The following is a 16,586-nucleotide window of genomic DNA, read 5'->3' on the forward strand; positions in this document are numbered from 1 at the left end:
CCACACTCAGGGCAGCAGGTGGAAGACGAGGGGCTGCCGCTTCTAGTCCGGGGCAGAGGCTCCCCTGCCTGCCCTCTGTACGGTTTCCGGCTGGTGGATGTTAGCTCTGTGGCAGGGCAGGGCAGGCAGGTGGGGGAAAAGGAAGTGTGTGTGTGGGGGGGGGGGGAGTGGCGGTTGGGGGGATGGGCACCTGCCAGGTCTGTGTTAACTGCGGGGCCTCCCTAGGTCTGCTGGGCTTCTCCACAAACCCCGTTCCTGTCTGGGGAAGATACAAGGAACAGTGGGAGAAAGAAGGCAAGTGGGAAGGCATTCATGATGGGGACAGGGTCTTCTGCTCTATCTGTCCCCACCATCTCTGTCACCTGATTTCCCACTTTCTCACCCATCTCCCCTGCCGTTCTTATGTGTATCAGCCCTTCACAGAGCCTCCCAAGGGAGCTTGGATCCTCCCTTTCCCCCAAAGCCTTCCCAGCCTCCTCCAGGCCACCCTAAGCTGCTCTCCTGTGAACTTGAACGCTCTTAAGATCAGACCCACAGTCAGACACACCGCTCAGCCCTGGCTCATTCTTCAACTGTACCACCCGTGTTGATTTTGTTTTCCCTACTGGGTGGTGCACCGTGTAGTTGTAGGAACTGTTTGGATCTACACATTCCTCCTCTGGGCCTTAATACTGCCCCACGGGGGTGGTACTTTGGGCCTGACAGCCAAGTACCTTGAAGTTAACATTGCCTTCTGAGAATTCAATTAGGAAGAAACACGGGTTAGGAGAGGATATTAGCCCTATGTAGAAATTACCTAGGAGACTGTCTGTCTGTAAATATCCCAAATTCAATTAAGGAGACCTGGGAAAATCTCAGGACAGATAAGATTGCAAATGATTTTAGGGACCTAACTGCATTGTCTTCTGCGTGGGTTGGCGGAGGGATGCCAACAGAGGGGAGACTCCCCCTCATTATGAATGGGGCTACCAGGGAGATCCAACTTGGGGCTCGCTCTCTAGGTAATGTGGGACAGTTGGTGCTCTGTCCCAAAAACCTCAGGGATCAGGCCGTGGGGTTGGGTTGTCCCGAGATGGCGTGGATGCCTCCGGCTATCGTCCAGTCTTTGAAATCATCCCATGCCCAGGCCTTGTTCTGACCCCATACTCGGCCATTCGATTCTGATGTTGCCGGGAGAGACGCGTCCAGGTGCCTGGGGTCCGTGTCTCTATCAGTGAATTAATACGCGGGCGTTTGGTTCCTAGCACTGGTCTTTATGCCCCTGTTGCCATCAGTTGGCCCTGAGCTGGCTTTGTCTACAGTGTGCATGCGTTAGCAGGGAACCAGAGGGGCCGCGATGGACGTCCCCAGTAAAGTCACCCGCCTCTTTGCCCAACTGGCCGTGTCTTTCCTCGACAATTTTGCCCTGGCTGTTTGCCTTGGTCCCTTAGAGGAAGGGCCCAGGAAATGCCTTCTGTATGGTGGACTGATGGATGGGTGCATGGAGGGGCAGGGGAGGAAAACAGGTCAGCCCCAGAGCTTTGTCCCCAGAAGGTGTGGGGAAAGGCACATGGTCCTGAGGGGTGAGGGTAGGAAGGAATGATGAATTTGCACATCTTTGTGCCGGGCGCTGGCTGGGGTACATTTACATTCTGTATCTCGTTTCTTCATGTGGGGGCCTCACGACCTCCCACTGCATCCGTTATACAGATGAAGAAACAGAGTCCAGAGAGGCTAAAAAAAACCTATGTGGGGGTGGGAGATGGGTGGCGGCTCCTGGCTGGCTCGAGCAGTTAAGTGTGAGCTCAGGTCATGATCCCGGGGTCCTGGGATAGAGCCGCGTGTTGGGCTCCCTGCTCAGTGGGGAGTCTGCTTCTCCCTCTCCCTCTGGCCCGCCCCTTTCATCTTCTCTCTGTCTTTCTCAAAAATCTTAAAAATCTTAAAATCTTAAAAAAAAAAAAAAGGGGAAGAAAGAAAACTATGCCGAGGTCACCCATTAATAAGCGCTAGAGCTGGGGTGAATTGTGGCTCTCATCATCCGGAATCCCGTTCTTGGAGGAAAGGAGGAAGGACCCCAGAGGGGAGGCATAAAACCTCCTGTGGTAGGAGAGGGGCTTCTGGGTGGAGAGGTGGACAGGTCTCGGGGGTGCTCCTGGAGGGCTCTGCTCCTTGCCGCCCCCCGCCCCCCGCACTTGCCCTTGAGGGGCAGATCCAGCAGCTGTGGTCCTCGACTGAGGGTTTAATGATAGGAAATGAGCTTCAGGGAAATTCCAGACTTGATTCTTTGATGAGGCTCAAGCTGGCAGGGAGCCTGCCTGGGAACACCCTCCCAGCAAGCCTCCCCCCTATGTGTTTACAACCCCCTCTCTCCCACAACACTGGCGAGGATGCTCGGCTCCAGCCACATGCAGAAGCCCATATGTGAGGCGTGGTCCTGCTCTCTAACATCTGGACTCAGATTCTCCCCCAACAACCCCCAATCCAGCTTCCCCCTCCCCGGCCGACCCACTTGGCGATGTTGCTCAGACGCCCCAGCCTCTTTCCCTTCCTCTCCCGCTGTCTCCCTGAGCCCCTGGATGGTGACACAGGCGCTGTGTCTCCCTGAGCATGGACGTGTGTGCCCTCAGGTCTCTGCAGGCTTCCTGCCCCTCCTGATGTTCCTGGGTCTCCGGGGAACAAGGAGCTGAACAGAGGCCAACGCCAGTGGCCAGCTCTCCGTCACTCCCCCAGGGAGGCGCTGTCTTTGGGGCCTTCCAGGGAAGCCCACGCCGCTTCCTCCATTCCTTCTGGTTGATGCTTTTCTTTATCACTCTTCTACCGACTTCCCCCATCCCCACGCCACCCCTAAAAGATATCTCTGCCCTGAAGCACAGCATTTCCTCAGTTTCCAGACTCTTCCTGGCTGGAGAACCACAGAGGCCTGGGGGCAGAGAATAGGACTAGGGGGGTGAGGCAGGAGGTGAGGGGTCTGGCTCCCCCTGTCTGGGCCCTGCCGAGCTGCCCCGGGTGAGGAGACAGTGCCCGGGAATGCTGGAACTCTGGAGTAGGCAGGGGCCTCCCTGCATTCTAGCTCAGTTCCCAGCAGTAGGAAACCCCTAGAAACTGATCTGGGGTGGGGGGGGGAGGGTTCTGCCTCCCCTGAGCTTGGGGCCGGGAGCATCCACGATCTCAGAGAGAGCAAGAGGGGTGGTGTTAGGGTGCGGGCTGTGGAAACAGTCCTGCCCATCTCTGTAGGGCCTGGCTGGCTCGAGGTTTCCTAGTCCCCTTCTCTGCCGTCAGGAGGTCTGTGTGGTTCTGCCAGGAAAAGCCTGGAAGCTGGAGTGATGCATGCATCTCAGGGCAGAAATATCTTTTGGGGGTGGGACAGGGTGATGGGGAAGTCAGTAGGAAGAGTGATAGGGAAAAACATCAACCAAAACGATTAGATGAGCAGGGTTTGGCTTTCCTGGAAGGCCTTGTGGGCAGCGTCCCCCCAGGCCGGGGAGGGGGTGATTGAGAGCTGACCCCAGACAAGCCACAGCTGGCCTTGGCCTCTACCCGGGCCGTTGCCCAGCTCTCAGCGATCTTGTCCGTGTTACATCATCTCCAACCTCAACTTCCCCATCTTTGAACCAGGGATGATAGTAATAGCTGCCTCCTAGAAGCTTTGAGGGCACGAAATGAGGTCATACAGGCACAATGCAAAGCAGGTAGTAGGAGACCCGGCTCAGAGGAAACGCTCGAAAGGTAGCGTTCGTTCTTTCCTTCATTGTTCAGGATCTACTATATCCCAGGCACTGTACTGTGGGCTTGGATAGAACAGCACACAAAACAGGCAAAATGCCCTGTCCTTCTAGGGCTTGCCTCCTTCCCAGGTGGAAACTGGAGAGGAAACAAGCAGTCAGTGACCAGGATAAGCGATGAAATGAAACAGTCCCGTAGAAGTTGGTAGGACTGGGGGGTGGGGGGGAGGACAGTAGAGTGGGGTTACTTTTCCCCCAGAATTTGGGTAACTTCGCACTTCTGTGTGCCTCCCTTCTAAGGAGGAGGGATAAACCTCTTTAGCCCCAGGGCCGGCCGGCCGCGGTGTCACCTGCTCCTCCCGCCACTGCGTCCCAAGTGAGGAACAGTGACTAGTTTCCAGCCCTGATTCGCTCCTTTGTTCTTTCACCCAACAAATATTTACCGAACGCCGGATCGCGGAATGCTGCGTGTGAATCAGGACTTCTTGTCCTGGGGAGGAGAGGGCTGCGTGTGAGTAACCAAGGTGAGAGAGCGATCGGGGTCGCTGGCAGGGACAAGCGGGTCTGTGTGTCCTGCGTGGCGTCCTACAGCCTGGGTGTCCTACCCCCGCTACTGGATTCGGGGGGGGGGCTGGTCCATCTTGCCTTGCTTTGGCTGTTTTCTGCCAAAACGCGGTAGGGACGGTCTGTCCCTACCTTAGTGTTAAGGGGAGATGGTTCTCTGTGTCTGAGGGGAAGAGACATTTTCTGAGTTGACCCTTGAGCGAAATCAAGGCCAGAGAGCCCCATTCCCCTGCCCTTAGCAGTGAGGCAGGATGCTGTGACCATCTGTCCAGTCGTGTGCCCAGCCTGGGCCATGTGCCCATCTCCCCCTGCCGTACAGTGAGGCCTCTGCTGCCCTTAGAGGGAGGCTGGCCTCACCCCGGCAGCACAGTGCAGGGGAGGGACGCCCCTAGCATCTGTGACCCTGGCATCCTGCTGCAGACCCAAGGCCAGGGAGGAAAGGGGACAGCCCCACGATCTCTGGGGCTGCTTTCTCAACGGCGGACTAGGAGAAACCCAGGTCTGAGGGAGGAGACTCGGCCGCATGGTTAGGAACCCCAGGCCGTGTGTGTGTGTGTGTGTGTGTGTGTGTGTGTGTGTGTGTGTCTGACCACAGAGGCAGACGCTCCACCTTGGGGTCTGGAGCTGGGAACAGGCCGTTCTCCCCACAGTCACTGCTCACATGGACTGCGGCTGTGTCTCCTGCGCCCGGCCCCCTCAGCTGCTGAGTCACGCTCCCCGGGGTTCAGAGAGGCGCCGGTCCAAAGCCCGGGCTGAGTCATTCGATGATGAATTGTGGAATTCTTATTCAGGCTGTCACCGCAGCAGTGGTGGGCCCTGACCGCCACCCCCTACTTCCCCACCAAGCCACTCAAAACATTCTCAGTTCTCTCTAATTCTCCATCTTGCCTCCACCCCCAGCCCGGCGCCCCGTCCCCACCCCCGCCGGTCAGCTGTAGACGGTGGGATGCTCAGAAGCATCTCTGAGTTTCCCTTCCTGTGTCTAGATTCCAGACCTATTATAGGGACAAGGGCCTGGTCTGTGAGCTTAGGAAAGAACCTCTCATCGCCTTCCATTCAGCTGTCATTGACGGATGCAGGAAGAGGGACACGGGCTTGGGAGTCGGAGCGGGTTGGAGTCAGAATCCCAACCGAGCAAGCGTCCCCACCTTCGGGGTCCCTGTCCAATCACGTTAATGATGTCTACTTTGTAGGAGTTGGGGCTTCTGGAAGCCGATGGGGAGGAAGCACAGGTAGACGGGTGCTCTGTAACTGCTATTCTGTCTTCCATGGGGAGGCCTGAGGTTGTGCGGGTGAAGTGCCTTTCCCTCCTGGCTTGGCACAGCTGGTGCCAAGGCTCTGGAGACAAGGTCAGAGCGGCTGGGCTGGCCAGTAGGCAGACATCCCTAGAGCCCCGATGCCTCCCAGCCCTGCCGGGCCCACCGTGCATGCTAGAAGGTGCCCAGAGCTGCCTGTTTGGTTCCTCCAAACCAGAAAACAAGCAGAGACCAGTGGTAGGCGGGCACAGCCACCCTGACCTGGGCCCCTCGCCCACCTCCCCCCACCCCACCCCTTCATGCAATCGTACCCCACCTGTGTGTGCCCACATGCAGTCCCGCCGAGCCAGGTCACCTGCTGGCTCCCTCCAGGGGTCAGCCTGGAAGATCTGTCCATGTCTCTGCCCAGAGGGCCCCTCCCTCTATAGGAGGGAGCGGTGGGGAGTAGGAGACCACACACGGTGACTGTGGCGGTCACCCTGCTCCTGCAGCGTCCCCCAAGGACTGTGTGTTGGCATCTCTGGAGCTATAGCAGGACAATCATGACATCCGGGGCCTTTCGCCCTCCGGGTTCTAGTGTTGACTGTTCCCCATGGCCATGAATCCATCTGAGAGAAGGTTCACGTTTTTTTTTTCAAAAGAATTTATTAAGAAACAGAATAAAGATAGGAATTACACAAAGGAAAGAAAGCGTCCCACATAGACTCTTCAGCCCATGGCAACTAAGACAAATCTGCTGGGCTGACGCCATGGGTACTGAGGTCCCAATTCTGTTTTCAAACCCATCTCTCTTGGCTGCTAAGCCAACCAGTTCAGACTCTCTTGGAGACAAGTCAGGTTGCTTCCCAAATCTCCCCAAAGCTCCTTCCTAATCGCATCTTTATATACAGGCCCTTCTCTACCTGGTCCCGAAGGCTCCTCACCTCGGGCTTCAGGTGAGGTCCTGCCCTGACCCCACCGTACCTACCCCACTCTCCTACCGAAGGCCATCCGTGGTCCCTGGAAAACCTATTTTTGCTCCTGTCCTGATCCATTTCATTAAACAATATTCACGAACCAGCTGGGCAGGCCGGTTCTGCTATCTTCAGTCAAGCTACCTGTGTCCCTAAGCCTGTGTTTGAATTTGGTCCTTCTCTGCTAGGAACATCTTCCCAAGTAGGTCCCGGCCGCTCTCTGCCCCAACGGGTCCAAAATTGCTGTCCACGCCAAAGCAGACCTCTGTGCCCTGTCCAATCTCCCGCTTCATTTGCAGGAGAGCCGTAGCCATCAGCTACCCTGCCGCGGACAGATGGTCAAACACCTCACTCTTGGCACCCACCTATCGGATCCTGCCCAGCCCAGATCACCAACCTCACCGATTTCCATGGAAGATTTCTGACTTCCCTCTCAGACCTCTAGCTCTATCTCTGTAGCTTGTGTTAGAATGAAATGGATTTATAGGTACAGTAAAGATTACAATGACAGGAGAGCTAGTCCCTCCCAAATTATATTTCCTCTAAATTATCCAAAGATCGGGCCATGCTTGCCGTTTTGAACTTTTCCTAAGTGTCTATGGTTATCAGTCCTTCCTTGGCACAGGCTGGGTCCCAGCTGGCTTTTAGGAACAGGACTGAGTCTTAGCAAGCTGGCCATTGGTCCCTTCTGCTCCTACAGTTACTGCTGTGTCTTACACAGATGGCTTCTGCAAATAATTGCTACAAAGCAAAACAAAACACCTCCTCCAAAGGAGAAGCAGGAAACAGCTCTACACGGACCTTCTTGAGCTTTGACCTCAACTTACACCCCCGTGCAGACTTACGCCAATGGAAGAGTCCGTGTTAGGTCAGGACAGATAGGTTGAGCCTGTGCCTAACCCGTACCTCGGCCTTGAACTTCATGGTGCACAAAGCACTTCCCCGTGCTCCTCCCCCAGGACTCACGAACAACCCTGTGAGGTGGGCATGAGGCCTGTTGTGGTCGTTTCACTGAGGTCCTAACTGACGTTCAGGGAAGTTAGGAAGCTAGCTAAGATCACACCGCTATTTCGTGGAGGAGCCCAGGTCTCTGCAACCTCATTCCCTTCCTTTATTAGACACAAAGACTATGGAAGAGGTTTTCTACTCCCTCTCTCTCTACCTGAACGGCATGCTTCTTTCACCAGTATAAGCACAACCTGGAAAGTTCCAAACACGAAATGGAATGATTGATCAAGTTAATGGTCATAGTCGAATGCGGGGGCTGTGTGCGTGCGTTGGGGGGGTGTGTGTATCTTTCAGGATGTTCCTGATTTCTTAACATCTGTAGTTTAACCAAGAACTTCCTCGTGTTGCCAAGTGGGATCCCTAGGTCACGGTTAAGGTGCTGGGCATTTTACCCCCCAAATTACACACAATGCTGCACTTTCCTTCCGTTTCACCTTTTGCCAGTGTTCTGTGCCTTGCTACCTCTGCCCTTTAGTGAAGAAAAGTTAGTACTCCGTCAGTCCTCCAGTGCCAGGCCTTCCAGGATTCCTACAGCTTCCTGGAAAGTCACATGGTCCCTGCAGCCCTGACGCATCTGTGGGATTCTCTCAGGTGACGTTCCCACGGTTCCCATGCCACTCTGCAAAAACGGTTTTTCTAACCTGAAGGTATACGATCTCTCAGAGCCTATGACTCACCGGGTCCCCCTTCACAAACAAGCAAGACACCCCTGTCTCACCTCTGTTGTGACCCAGCTGGGCCACCCCCTGGGAGGCAGATGGTGGCCTGTGTCCACAGTGTCCCCTACCAGAGATTTCCCACAAGCCAAGGTTTTGGACCACTTGGTTGGCCCGGGCTTAGACATCTGAGGTGGGAAACCTCTGGAAAGAGTCTTCCCACCCTCCTGTGCTTCTTCTAGCTATTAATTCATTTTGCAGACGTTCAATGAGCACCTGCTATGAACCATCACTATGCTCTCTGCCAAAAGAACTGCAAAGAGAAGACACTGCCCCCGCCCCACCCCCACACAACAACCCGATTACTAGTTGGTCCCCTAGAAACACCACTCTGCTCTGAATTAGTGGGCGAACTCAACAGCACCTTCCCTTGCCTTGTGCACACCCCACAATGATCTGATCACGCCGGAAGACTCCCCGACCTCTGCATACCTCCCCCGGGCAGGTTCCTCGGTCAGTCACCAAACAGGTCTCTGCTCCGGTGGCCCTTCCTCCCTGCTGGGGCTCCGGCCAGCCTGGAATTCTCATCCTGACCCCCGCCTCTCTGCCTCTTCCTTCCGCCGGCCAGTCTCGTTTGCGGCCAGTCTCGTTTGCACGGATACATTCACTTGCAAACCCAGTAGCTCTTCTCCAATATCATCTCTAGAGGTTATGCTTTCGAAGTAACTATTCAAGCCTATGTGTTATCTGATGGTCAGTTATAACTGAAATAGAAATGTGCCTATATGGGTAGCAGCACGGAAGGACCAGAACCCAGTGTCCCAAATCACTATTTACAAATGTTGAACCTATTTCCACTCAATAACTGTTCAGATGTACTTTTACCTTGTTCCTGCCATTACGTGATCATAATTCCAAATTCTCTCTCTCTCCCTACTTGGCTATAATTGCATCACACAGCACCACGTTCTTCAAAATAGTTTTCATAGTTGTTATATGTGAAGGCAACAGCTCACGGTCCTAACAGACCACAGTCTACTTGGCTTGGCTGTCCCCCACAGCCGAGCAGTTTCCAGCCAATGACTTGACATAGAAGTGGCCACAAATATCTCTGTGCAAATACTTTCTTTCTTTTGAATTATTTTCCCAGAACGTATTCCCCAAAGTGAGATAACTTAGTCTTATCGTCACTTCTTTCTACCTTGGTCGAGGATTACCAAACAGCTCTCCAAAACGCGTTTCTCCGTGGCGCCGGGAGTCTATCACTCCACGACATAATTTCTCAATGTATTTTTGGCGAATGCAAGGGGTTGACTTTATTTGCTGGCTTCCTGGCGCTGGCCTGCGTGCGTTTCCTCCTGGGTGCCGTGCCAGCCCGTTTGGTCTTTGGAACCAAGTACATCTCTCGGTCACTGTTTCTACTGGAGGCTCAGCTCTTACTCGACATAGTTTCCTCCTCTTGACTGGCCTTCTTTCATTTCTCATTACTCTTTCTATGCAAACGTTTGAAATTTTTATGTAATTGAATCTGTCTGCTTGAACTTGACGATTTCCCGTATCCCCTCAATGAACAAACAATGACCTCCCCAGAAAAGGGGTTTCTTTCCCCCACTCTGAATGCCCTGCACTTTCCCTCTGGACTTGCCCCAAATCCCTCTTGTTCTCATGAACATTCCATCATCCACGATCCCTACATTAAATTCCCTTTGCTAATCTCGTGACAGCTCCTGGCTTGACACGACCACCTTGGTTCTGGCGCTGCCCTGTGCCATGCAGAATCCTCCCCTGTGGATTTCATTCCTCCTCCCAGCCCGGCCCTACTATTGACTTCTCAGGTTTTCCAGCTGCTTTTTTGGTCCCACAGTCCCACACCTGGCCTCCAGGGTTCGGGGGAGGCTGTTCTCCTCAGCAATAATGGCACATCTAAGGGCCCATCCCTTCCCCTCAAGTTCAGCCAGACGAAGGCCAGATTTTTTTCTGTACTGAGCTGGGGGCCACTCTGACCCAAGGATCTCTACTTCCTGGCTGCAGCTGTATCAAAATCCCTGGCCTCTTGTGATCTGGCCCGGCCCCTGTTATAGTCTCAGGGGAAGCTGGGTTCTCAGCTCTCTTCCAGAATCTGGCACATGCCTGACATCCTCTGAGCCTTTCTTGGCTCGGAGGCTTCCTTCTGCCAGCGCACCCCCCCGCAACCCCCCCCCAACACACACAGACTTTCCCCGGGCCATTCCATGAGGAATGGTCTCGAAGAATGCAAATCAGCCCAAGCTTACAAATTTCAGAAACCTGTGGTGGAGGCAGACAGGCCCCCACAAAAAGCAGGAGGCACAGCTAGCTCCTGGCGCACCCCCCCACCCCTGTTTCTGAGAGTCGTGGTCACACCACCGCCCTTGGTCTCATCCCTGCGCACCCGAAGACGGATTAGCAGTTTGGCACGTCACACGGAAAGGTTGCTAGCCCCTGCCTTCCGGAAAAATGCCCTCCGCCACCACATCCCAGGCAACTTCGCCTCCCTCACCCCTCCCCACAGTCCTCCCCCCACCCCTCCCCCACCCCAGGCCCTCCCCAGTCCTAGCCCTTTAACTATCAGGAGGGCGGACCCGAAAGACGTGGATGGTCCCATTACTGAGGGACACAACCAGGTGCCTGCCATCCACCATGGTGGTCACCCTGGGCTTTTCCAGGCCGTGATAGGCCGTCAGGAAGTCACCGAGCAGTGACCCCTTCGGATCCAGGATCACCACTTTGTTGACCTCGCGAAGGGTCAGAAAGATGTAGCCCTTCTTATCCACAGACACAGAGCCTGGCTGGCAGCCGTGCAGGCCTGGCCCCCGGTACTCCCCGATCACCTGACCCAGCCCGTCACAGACCACCACGCTGTTCTGCTGCCAGTCGGACCCCACGAAATTGCCCTGGGGGCTGGTGGTCAGGAACACCAGAGCCCGCAGGCCTCTGTTGGCCTTGCCCCCCGGGATAAACCGGGTGGCCAGGCTGCCTTCCATGTTGTACACCTCCACGTGGCCCGACACGCTGACGGCCACCCGGTCCCCGCTCGGCATCGCGGCCACGGCGTGGCTGGCCTGGGAGAGGCTCAAGGCCCGGCGCCACTGCACCTCGCCGTCGGGGCTGATGAGGTAGAGCCGCGCGCCGGCCGAGAAGGCCACTGCCCCCTGCAGGGCGGCCACGCTGCACGGGGAGCAGCCCTCAGGGACGGGCACCGCGCCCCTGTAGTCACCACTGAGGGAGAAGCGCTTCAGTGCCCTGTTCTGCTCATCGGCCACCAGGATCTCCCGGGGGCCGAAGGGACAGAGCCCTGTGATCCGAGGAGACCGCTTGTCTCCAGGCATGCGTGTGGGGAAGCTGCAGGAAAAAATGGGCCTGGGGAGGAGGCCGGAGCCCTCCAGGTTTAGCCCAGGTGCTGGGCTGGGCTCCCGGGAAATGGACTTGAGCCTGCCTTTGAACTTCCTCTTCTTGTTGGATCTGCTGCCCCTTGGGGTCTGGGCTCCTTCATCTTCTAGGGGTGTCTGGGCTCTGCCCTCGTTTGGGGTGTGGGCTCCATCTTCCTGGGGCATCTTGGCTCTCTCCTCCTTCGGGGTCTGGGCTCCCTCTTCCTGGGGCGTCTGGGCTCTGTTCTCCTTTGGAGTGTTAGCACCATCCCTGCTCTGGGGCTGGATTCCACCTTGTCTCTCCGACTTGGCTCCCCCCTCTGTCTGGCTCTGAGCTTCATCCCCTCCTTGGCCTCCAGCTTCGTCTTTCCCACTGTCCTTCTGGGGCTGCTGCTCCTCAAAGCAGAGCCGTAGCAGGTGGCAATTCTTGTCCAGGAGCCCAGGATGGAGCTCCAGCCGGGGCAGCAGGCCGGGGGCCGGCGCAGGCATCCAGGGGCAGCCCTGCAGCTGCCGGAGCCTCTGGGCAATCGCCCCTTCCAGCGAGAGGATCTCAGCCTCGCGGCCCAGGCTGAGGACCCGCCGGGCGAAGGCGGCCGCGGCCCTGGCCACCTGCTCCCGGCCCTCCAGCTCCCCCAGTCTCTCCCGAGCGGCCTCCTCCGCAGCCTCCACGTGGGCGCGTAGCTGCCCCAGCACCTCTTGCTTCTGGGCCAGGAGGGCCCGGAGCACCCCCTCGGCCACCTCCTCCACCTGGGTCCCCACCCTCGCGGCCTGCTCCCGCAGCCGGGCCAAGGCTTCCTTTTCCACCATCCGGGCGGATTCGAGCTCCGACAGGTTGTTGTCCACACCCGCCAGCAGCTCCTCCAGGCCGGGCCTCCGGGCGCGCACGGCCTCGGCCAGGGGGAGGCAGGGGTGGTCCAGGTGGGGGTCCAGGCGGCACTCGCGGCACAGCAGCTGGGAACAGGGCTGGCACAGGAAGCGCAGGGCTTCCCCAGGATGCTGGGGGCACTGGGCCGCCTGGCGCTCCCGGGCCTCCTCGTCATACCAGCCTGCCCTGTAGCCCACCAGGTCCACCACCCGGTGGGTGTGGGTCTGCCGGGTGCAACGGTGGCCGTCGGCACACGCCTGGCATAGGTCGTCCGCACAGTCCAAGCACCGGGCCGTGGCCGGCCCCCCGGTGCCGGCCCCCCCCATCAGGGGACACAGCGCACAGGCAGGCTTCCCCGCGCGCAGGTCTCCGCCAGCTCGGGCCCTCACCAGATCCAAGAGCCCGTTGACGAAGAAGTTGGTCTTGAAGGCGGCCACACCCGCAGGCGGCACGGGCACGGTCTCGCGGCACTCAGGGCAGCGCAGGTGGCCGCCATCGGCCAGCTGGGCCAGGCAGTCCTGGCAGTAGGTGTGCAGGCAGGGCAATGTCTTGGGAGCGCGCAGCTGCTCCAGGCATATTTTACAGGCTAGGAAATCGCTGCTCAGGGCTTCCAGGAGGGAGGGTGAGGATCCCTGGGAAACCATGCTGCAAGAGAGGGCTCAGGGTCAGAGGGCAGAGGGTGCCTCCACGGTCCCTCCAGCCTACTGTTCTGCCTCCCCCGCCAACATCCTCAAACTCTGCCAGGTCTGGGGGTCTCACCTGAATGGCCAGGAAATCTTCTGGTTTCCCAGGGCGTGTGGCCACTTGCTTTTGAGCTATGCAGTCGGAGGTACGGAGGTACACAAGAGGAACCACCTGCTTGCCTGGTGCCTAGGGCCGTGAGAAATGAGATCAGGAAGCCCAGCCTGGGGGAAGGACAGGGTAATGCTCAGCACTGGGCGGACAGGCCTGGAGCAAGTGTGGCCTAACCGCCCCCACCCCCACCCCGTGTGCAGAATGCTGAGGTGGGGCGGGTGGGGGGGGGCAGAAAAGGGACACAGGCCTTGACCCCCGGCAGCTGGGGCAGGATAAGGGGCCCCGGTTCCTGCAGCCCCACACACTGGTCTTCTAGACCCAGGGAGCAGCATCAGGGGCTGTGGGGGCCCCACTGCCTGCCGGACTAACTTGGTAGGGGTTCTGGAGCAGAAAGAAGGAAGGCAGGCTGTGGGGAGGGGGCTGCCCCTCTCTCCTTCCAGCTGTTAGACCTCGGGCTCTCCAGGGCCAGAGTTTCATCTCCCAGAGGCCTTGCTGCCTGTCTGCTTTCCTAGAAGCCTCTGAATTGTGTGGGTGCATCTGTGACCCCCCCTGCCCAGATGCCAGCACAGTGGCGAAATCCTCCAGAAAGGGACTGCCGATGGTGGGGGGGAGGGGTCACCCCCAAACTTCTGGGGGTGAGGGCCGGGAGGACAGGCCACAGAGAGGGGGTCTTTCCCACATGGGTGTGAGGCCTCTGGTCCCAGAGTGGGGAGCTGGTGGGGTGCTCCCGCCCACCCACTCCTCTCTCCTCCCGCCTTCCGGGTCCCTCCCCTCCCCCCTCCCCCCTCTTCTTCCTCCCGTTCCCTTCCCCCCACTCCCTCCAGCTCAGCTCCTCCTTCAGGTGCCCTCCCCGGCCCTCCTTACCAAGCCTGAGCTGACCTTGGCCTCCAGGATGGGGAGTGGGGGTACCCCCGAGGTCTGGACGCTGCTGTGGCTGGGTGCCTGAGAGAGAAACAAAACTGAAACTAATGGTACTTCAGCAACTTCCGTCCCCAGCCCGGGACACCGAGGAGCACAGCCTCAGGCCCCGCCTTCTTCCCTACCCTAGCCTGGACCTCTTCCTCGGGAGGGGGGGCCGCCACTCCTGGCTGCTGGACCCCTCCTGCAGGCCCTGGGGCTCCACCGGCCTCCTCAGGTTGGTCTGTCCGATCTAGCACCGGGATCCGCTCAGCCAGCTAAGTGTGTTTTTCACGCACACGCAGAGGAACAGCCTGAGGACACGTCTTCTTAGGGGAGAAATTAGTGATCCTCTGTGATCCAGAGTCCTGGGGCCAGGTCTCCGGTGAGGCAGCATAGCTACAAAACCAGTTCTCCGCGGGGGCCCCTCAGACCTTTGGTGAGCTGGGAGAGAGGCAAGGGAACCAGATAAGGAGCTTTGGGAACTCGCTTAGGGAAGGCTTCCTGGAGGAGGCATCGCTTGAGAGGAGTTTGAGCGGCACACAGGGGTTTGAGAGGAAGAACACAGGGAAAAACGTTCTGGGAATGGGGAACAGCAAGACCGTGGGTGCAGAGGAATGAAATACCCCAACTCTTCCCAGTGGCTTCGAAATTTTGGATGGTTTTGGGGAAGGGGACATGGGAGTGGTGGCAGATGCCGTTATAGAGGGAGGCAGTGGCCAGATGGTAGGGGACCTTCCACCGTTATAGAGGGAGGCAGTGGCCAGATGGTAGGGGACCTTCCTGTCTCCGTGAAGGAGTCTGAGTTTTCCCCGGTATCTCATGAAAAATTTGAAGCAAAGAAAACGTGAAAGGAATTGCCACAAATACTCATATCCCTACCACTTTGATTCCACAGTTAAGACCGGATAGCGGATTTATTAGCTATCTGTCCGTGTAGGCCCCCCTCTGTTCACAGGGACCCAAGGAGGGCTCCCTGTGGCAACAAGATCCAGAGAAAAGGTGGAGGGGTCTGAGCCGACACCATGGCCACGGGTCAGAGAGGAGGGTGGAGGGTGGATTTTTATCTGGGGGAAGACCTCGAAGCCACGGCTCTGGCAGGCTTTGTAGGTCTGGAGGGTGAGGTTGAGGACACCCAGGCTTGCAAACTTTCTGGCCTCTGCTGTGGTTCTGATGAAGGCACTCAACAGTGCCCAAAGCGAGAAGAACAGGACTGAGATGGCCCTCTGGGGACCAGACACTTAAGGGCCAGTGGGGGAGGGGCTGGGGGTGTGTGTAGGAGGCTGAGCAGTAGTGGTGAGAGAAGTAGGGGAAGATCCAAGAGAGAGAGCCATCCCAGGAGCCGCTGCCTTCCAGAAGGTGGAGGTGGTCAATGCTGTCGAATGCCACAGACCAGACAGGCCAGCCAACAGAAGGACATATGGGTGCAGGTGTGTCCCCAAACGTGTGCACACACCTGCACATACCTATGACCCCGTGTGTGCTTCTTTGTGCACACTCACGAGCGATTCACCTCATGTGTGCTGTGGCCAGACAGCATGCGGTGGGCTATGGAACAGACAGGAAATAAACAGGAAATGTTCCCCGCCCAAGAGGAGTTTTCAATCAAGCAGGGGAGGTGAGAGTGTTACGTGTGGCAATAGGAGACAGCAAGGCAATGCCGAAATAATCATCGCGGTGGCTTCTTTTTGTTGGGCGTTTACCGCGAGCTTGGTGTGGGGGCGTCAAAAACACAGCCTGGTTTAATCCTCACAGGAACCTGCTGACATAGGTGCGGTTATCGCCTCCGCTTTACAGATGAGGAAGTGGAGTTACAGAGAGAATAGGTCCATCTGCCCCAGGTCACGGCAAGTGCTAGGCCAGCACGAGAGAGGGAGAGTGTGATTTCTCCCAGAAGGGTGGTGGCGGTGTGGCAATCCGGAGGGCTTCATGGAAGAGGCGGCATGAACATGGCCATCCTACCCTGCCTCCCCAAACGCTGAACAGTTGTTGAACAATGTACACCCAATAAGACGGTTTCTTCCCCCAGAGAACAGACTCCTAAGCTAAGGGTTAACTCACCTCCAGCCCAAGTGATAAATGTTAACCACAGAGACACACGTAGGAGTGGGGTGTGCAGATTCTACCCAGACGCTCGTGGTTCCTCAAGATAAGCCCAGGGATGGGCAGGCAGAACAAAATGAAAAATTAACCTGCCTAGATTCCTAGAAGGCCTTAACGGAACAAGTCACCGTTTATAGGATTTTCGTTAAGCGAGTTTGACCTTTGTTCTGTAGGAATTTGGGGAGGCTGAGCTGAGCAAAAGTTTTTAATCTTAATGAATACAAATAATAAGGATCCTTTAAAGTAAACTGTAAAACCCTCCTAGCATTCACCGTAACAAAATAACTTTTTTCCTTTGTGTATTTCCTTTGGTCTCTATGCCTACAAATTTTACCATAATTGTATCTACAGTGTGCTTCTACTTTTTGTTTACTTACCTAACTCAATGTTATGTCAACATTT

The 16,586-nt window shown here is 56.9% G+C and overlaps 1 protein-coding gene across 4 annotated transcripts; it reads right to left on the bottom strand.

The window, feature by feature from the left end:
• Window positions 1-6,140: 6,140 nt before the first annotated feature.
• On the bottom strand, window positions 6,141-14,205 carry TRIM56 (tripartite motif containing 56). 4 transcript variants are annotated; one of them, XM_004761582.3, is made up of 3 exons: window positions 14,064-14,205; window positions 13,149-13,259; window positions 6,141-13,034 (listed from the first exon to the last, which is right to left on the bottom strand). In XM_004761582.3, exon 3 carries the CDS (start codon window positions 13,031-13,033, stop codon window positions 10,718-10,720), a length of 2,316 nt encoding a protein of 771 aa, XP_004761639.2. In that variant the 5' UTR covers window position 13,034; window positions 13,149-13,259; window positions 14,064-14,205; the 3' UTR covers window positions 6,141-10,717. The 4 variants fall into 4 exon arrangements, with proteins under 4 accessions (XP_004761639.2, XP_004761638.2, XP_004761636.2 ...); XM_004761581.3 differs by having other exon boundaries at window positions 13,149-13,294; XM_004761579.3 differs by having other exon boundaries at window positions 14,049-14,205.
• Window positions 14,206-16,586: the final 2,381 nt, after the last annotated feature.

This window comes from Mustela putorius, unplaced genomic scaffold (assembly GCF_011764305.1).
Source record: "Mustela putorius furo isolate JIRA1106 unplaced genomic scaffold, ASM1176430v1.1 tig00000139_pilon_pilon_pilon, whole genome shotgun sequence".
Lineage (NCBI taxonomy): Eukaryota > Metazoa > Chordata > Mammalia > Carnivora > Mustelidae > Mustela > Mustela putorius.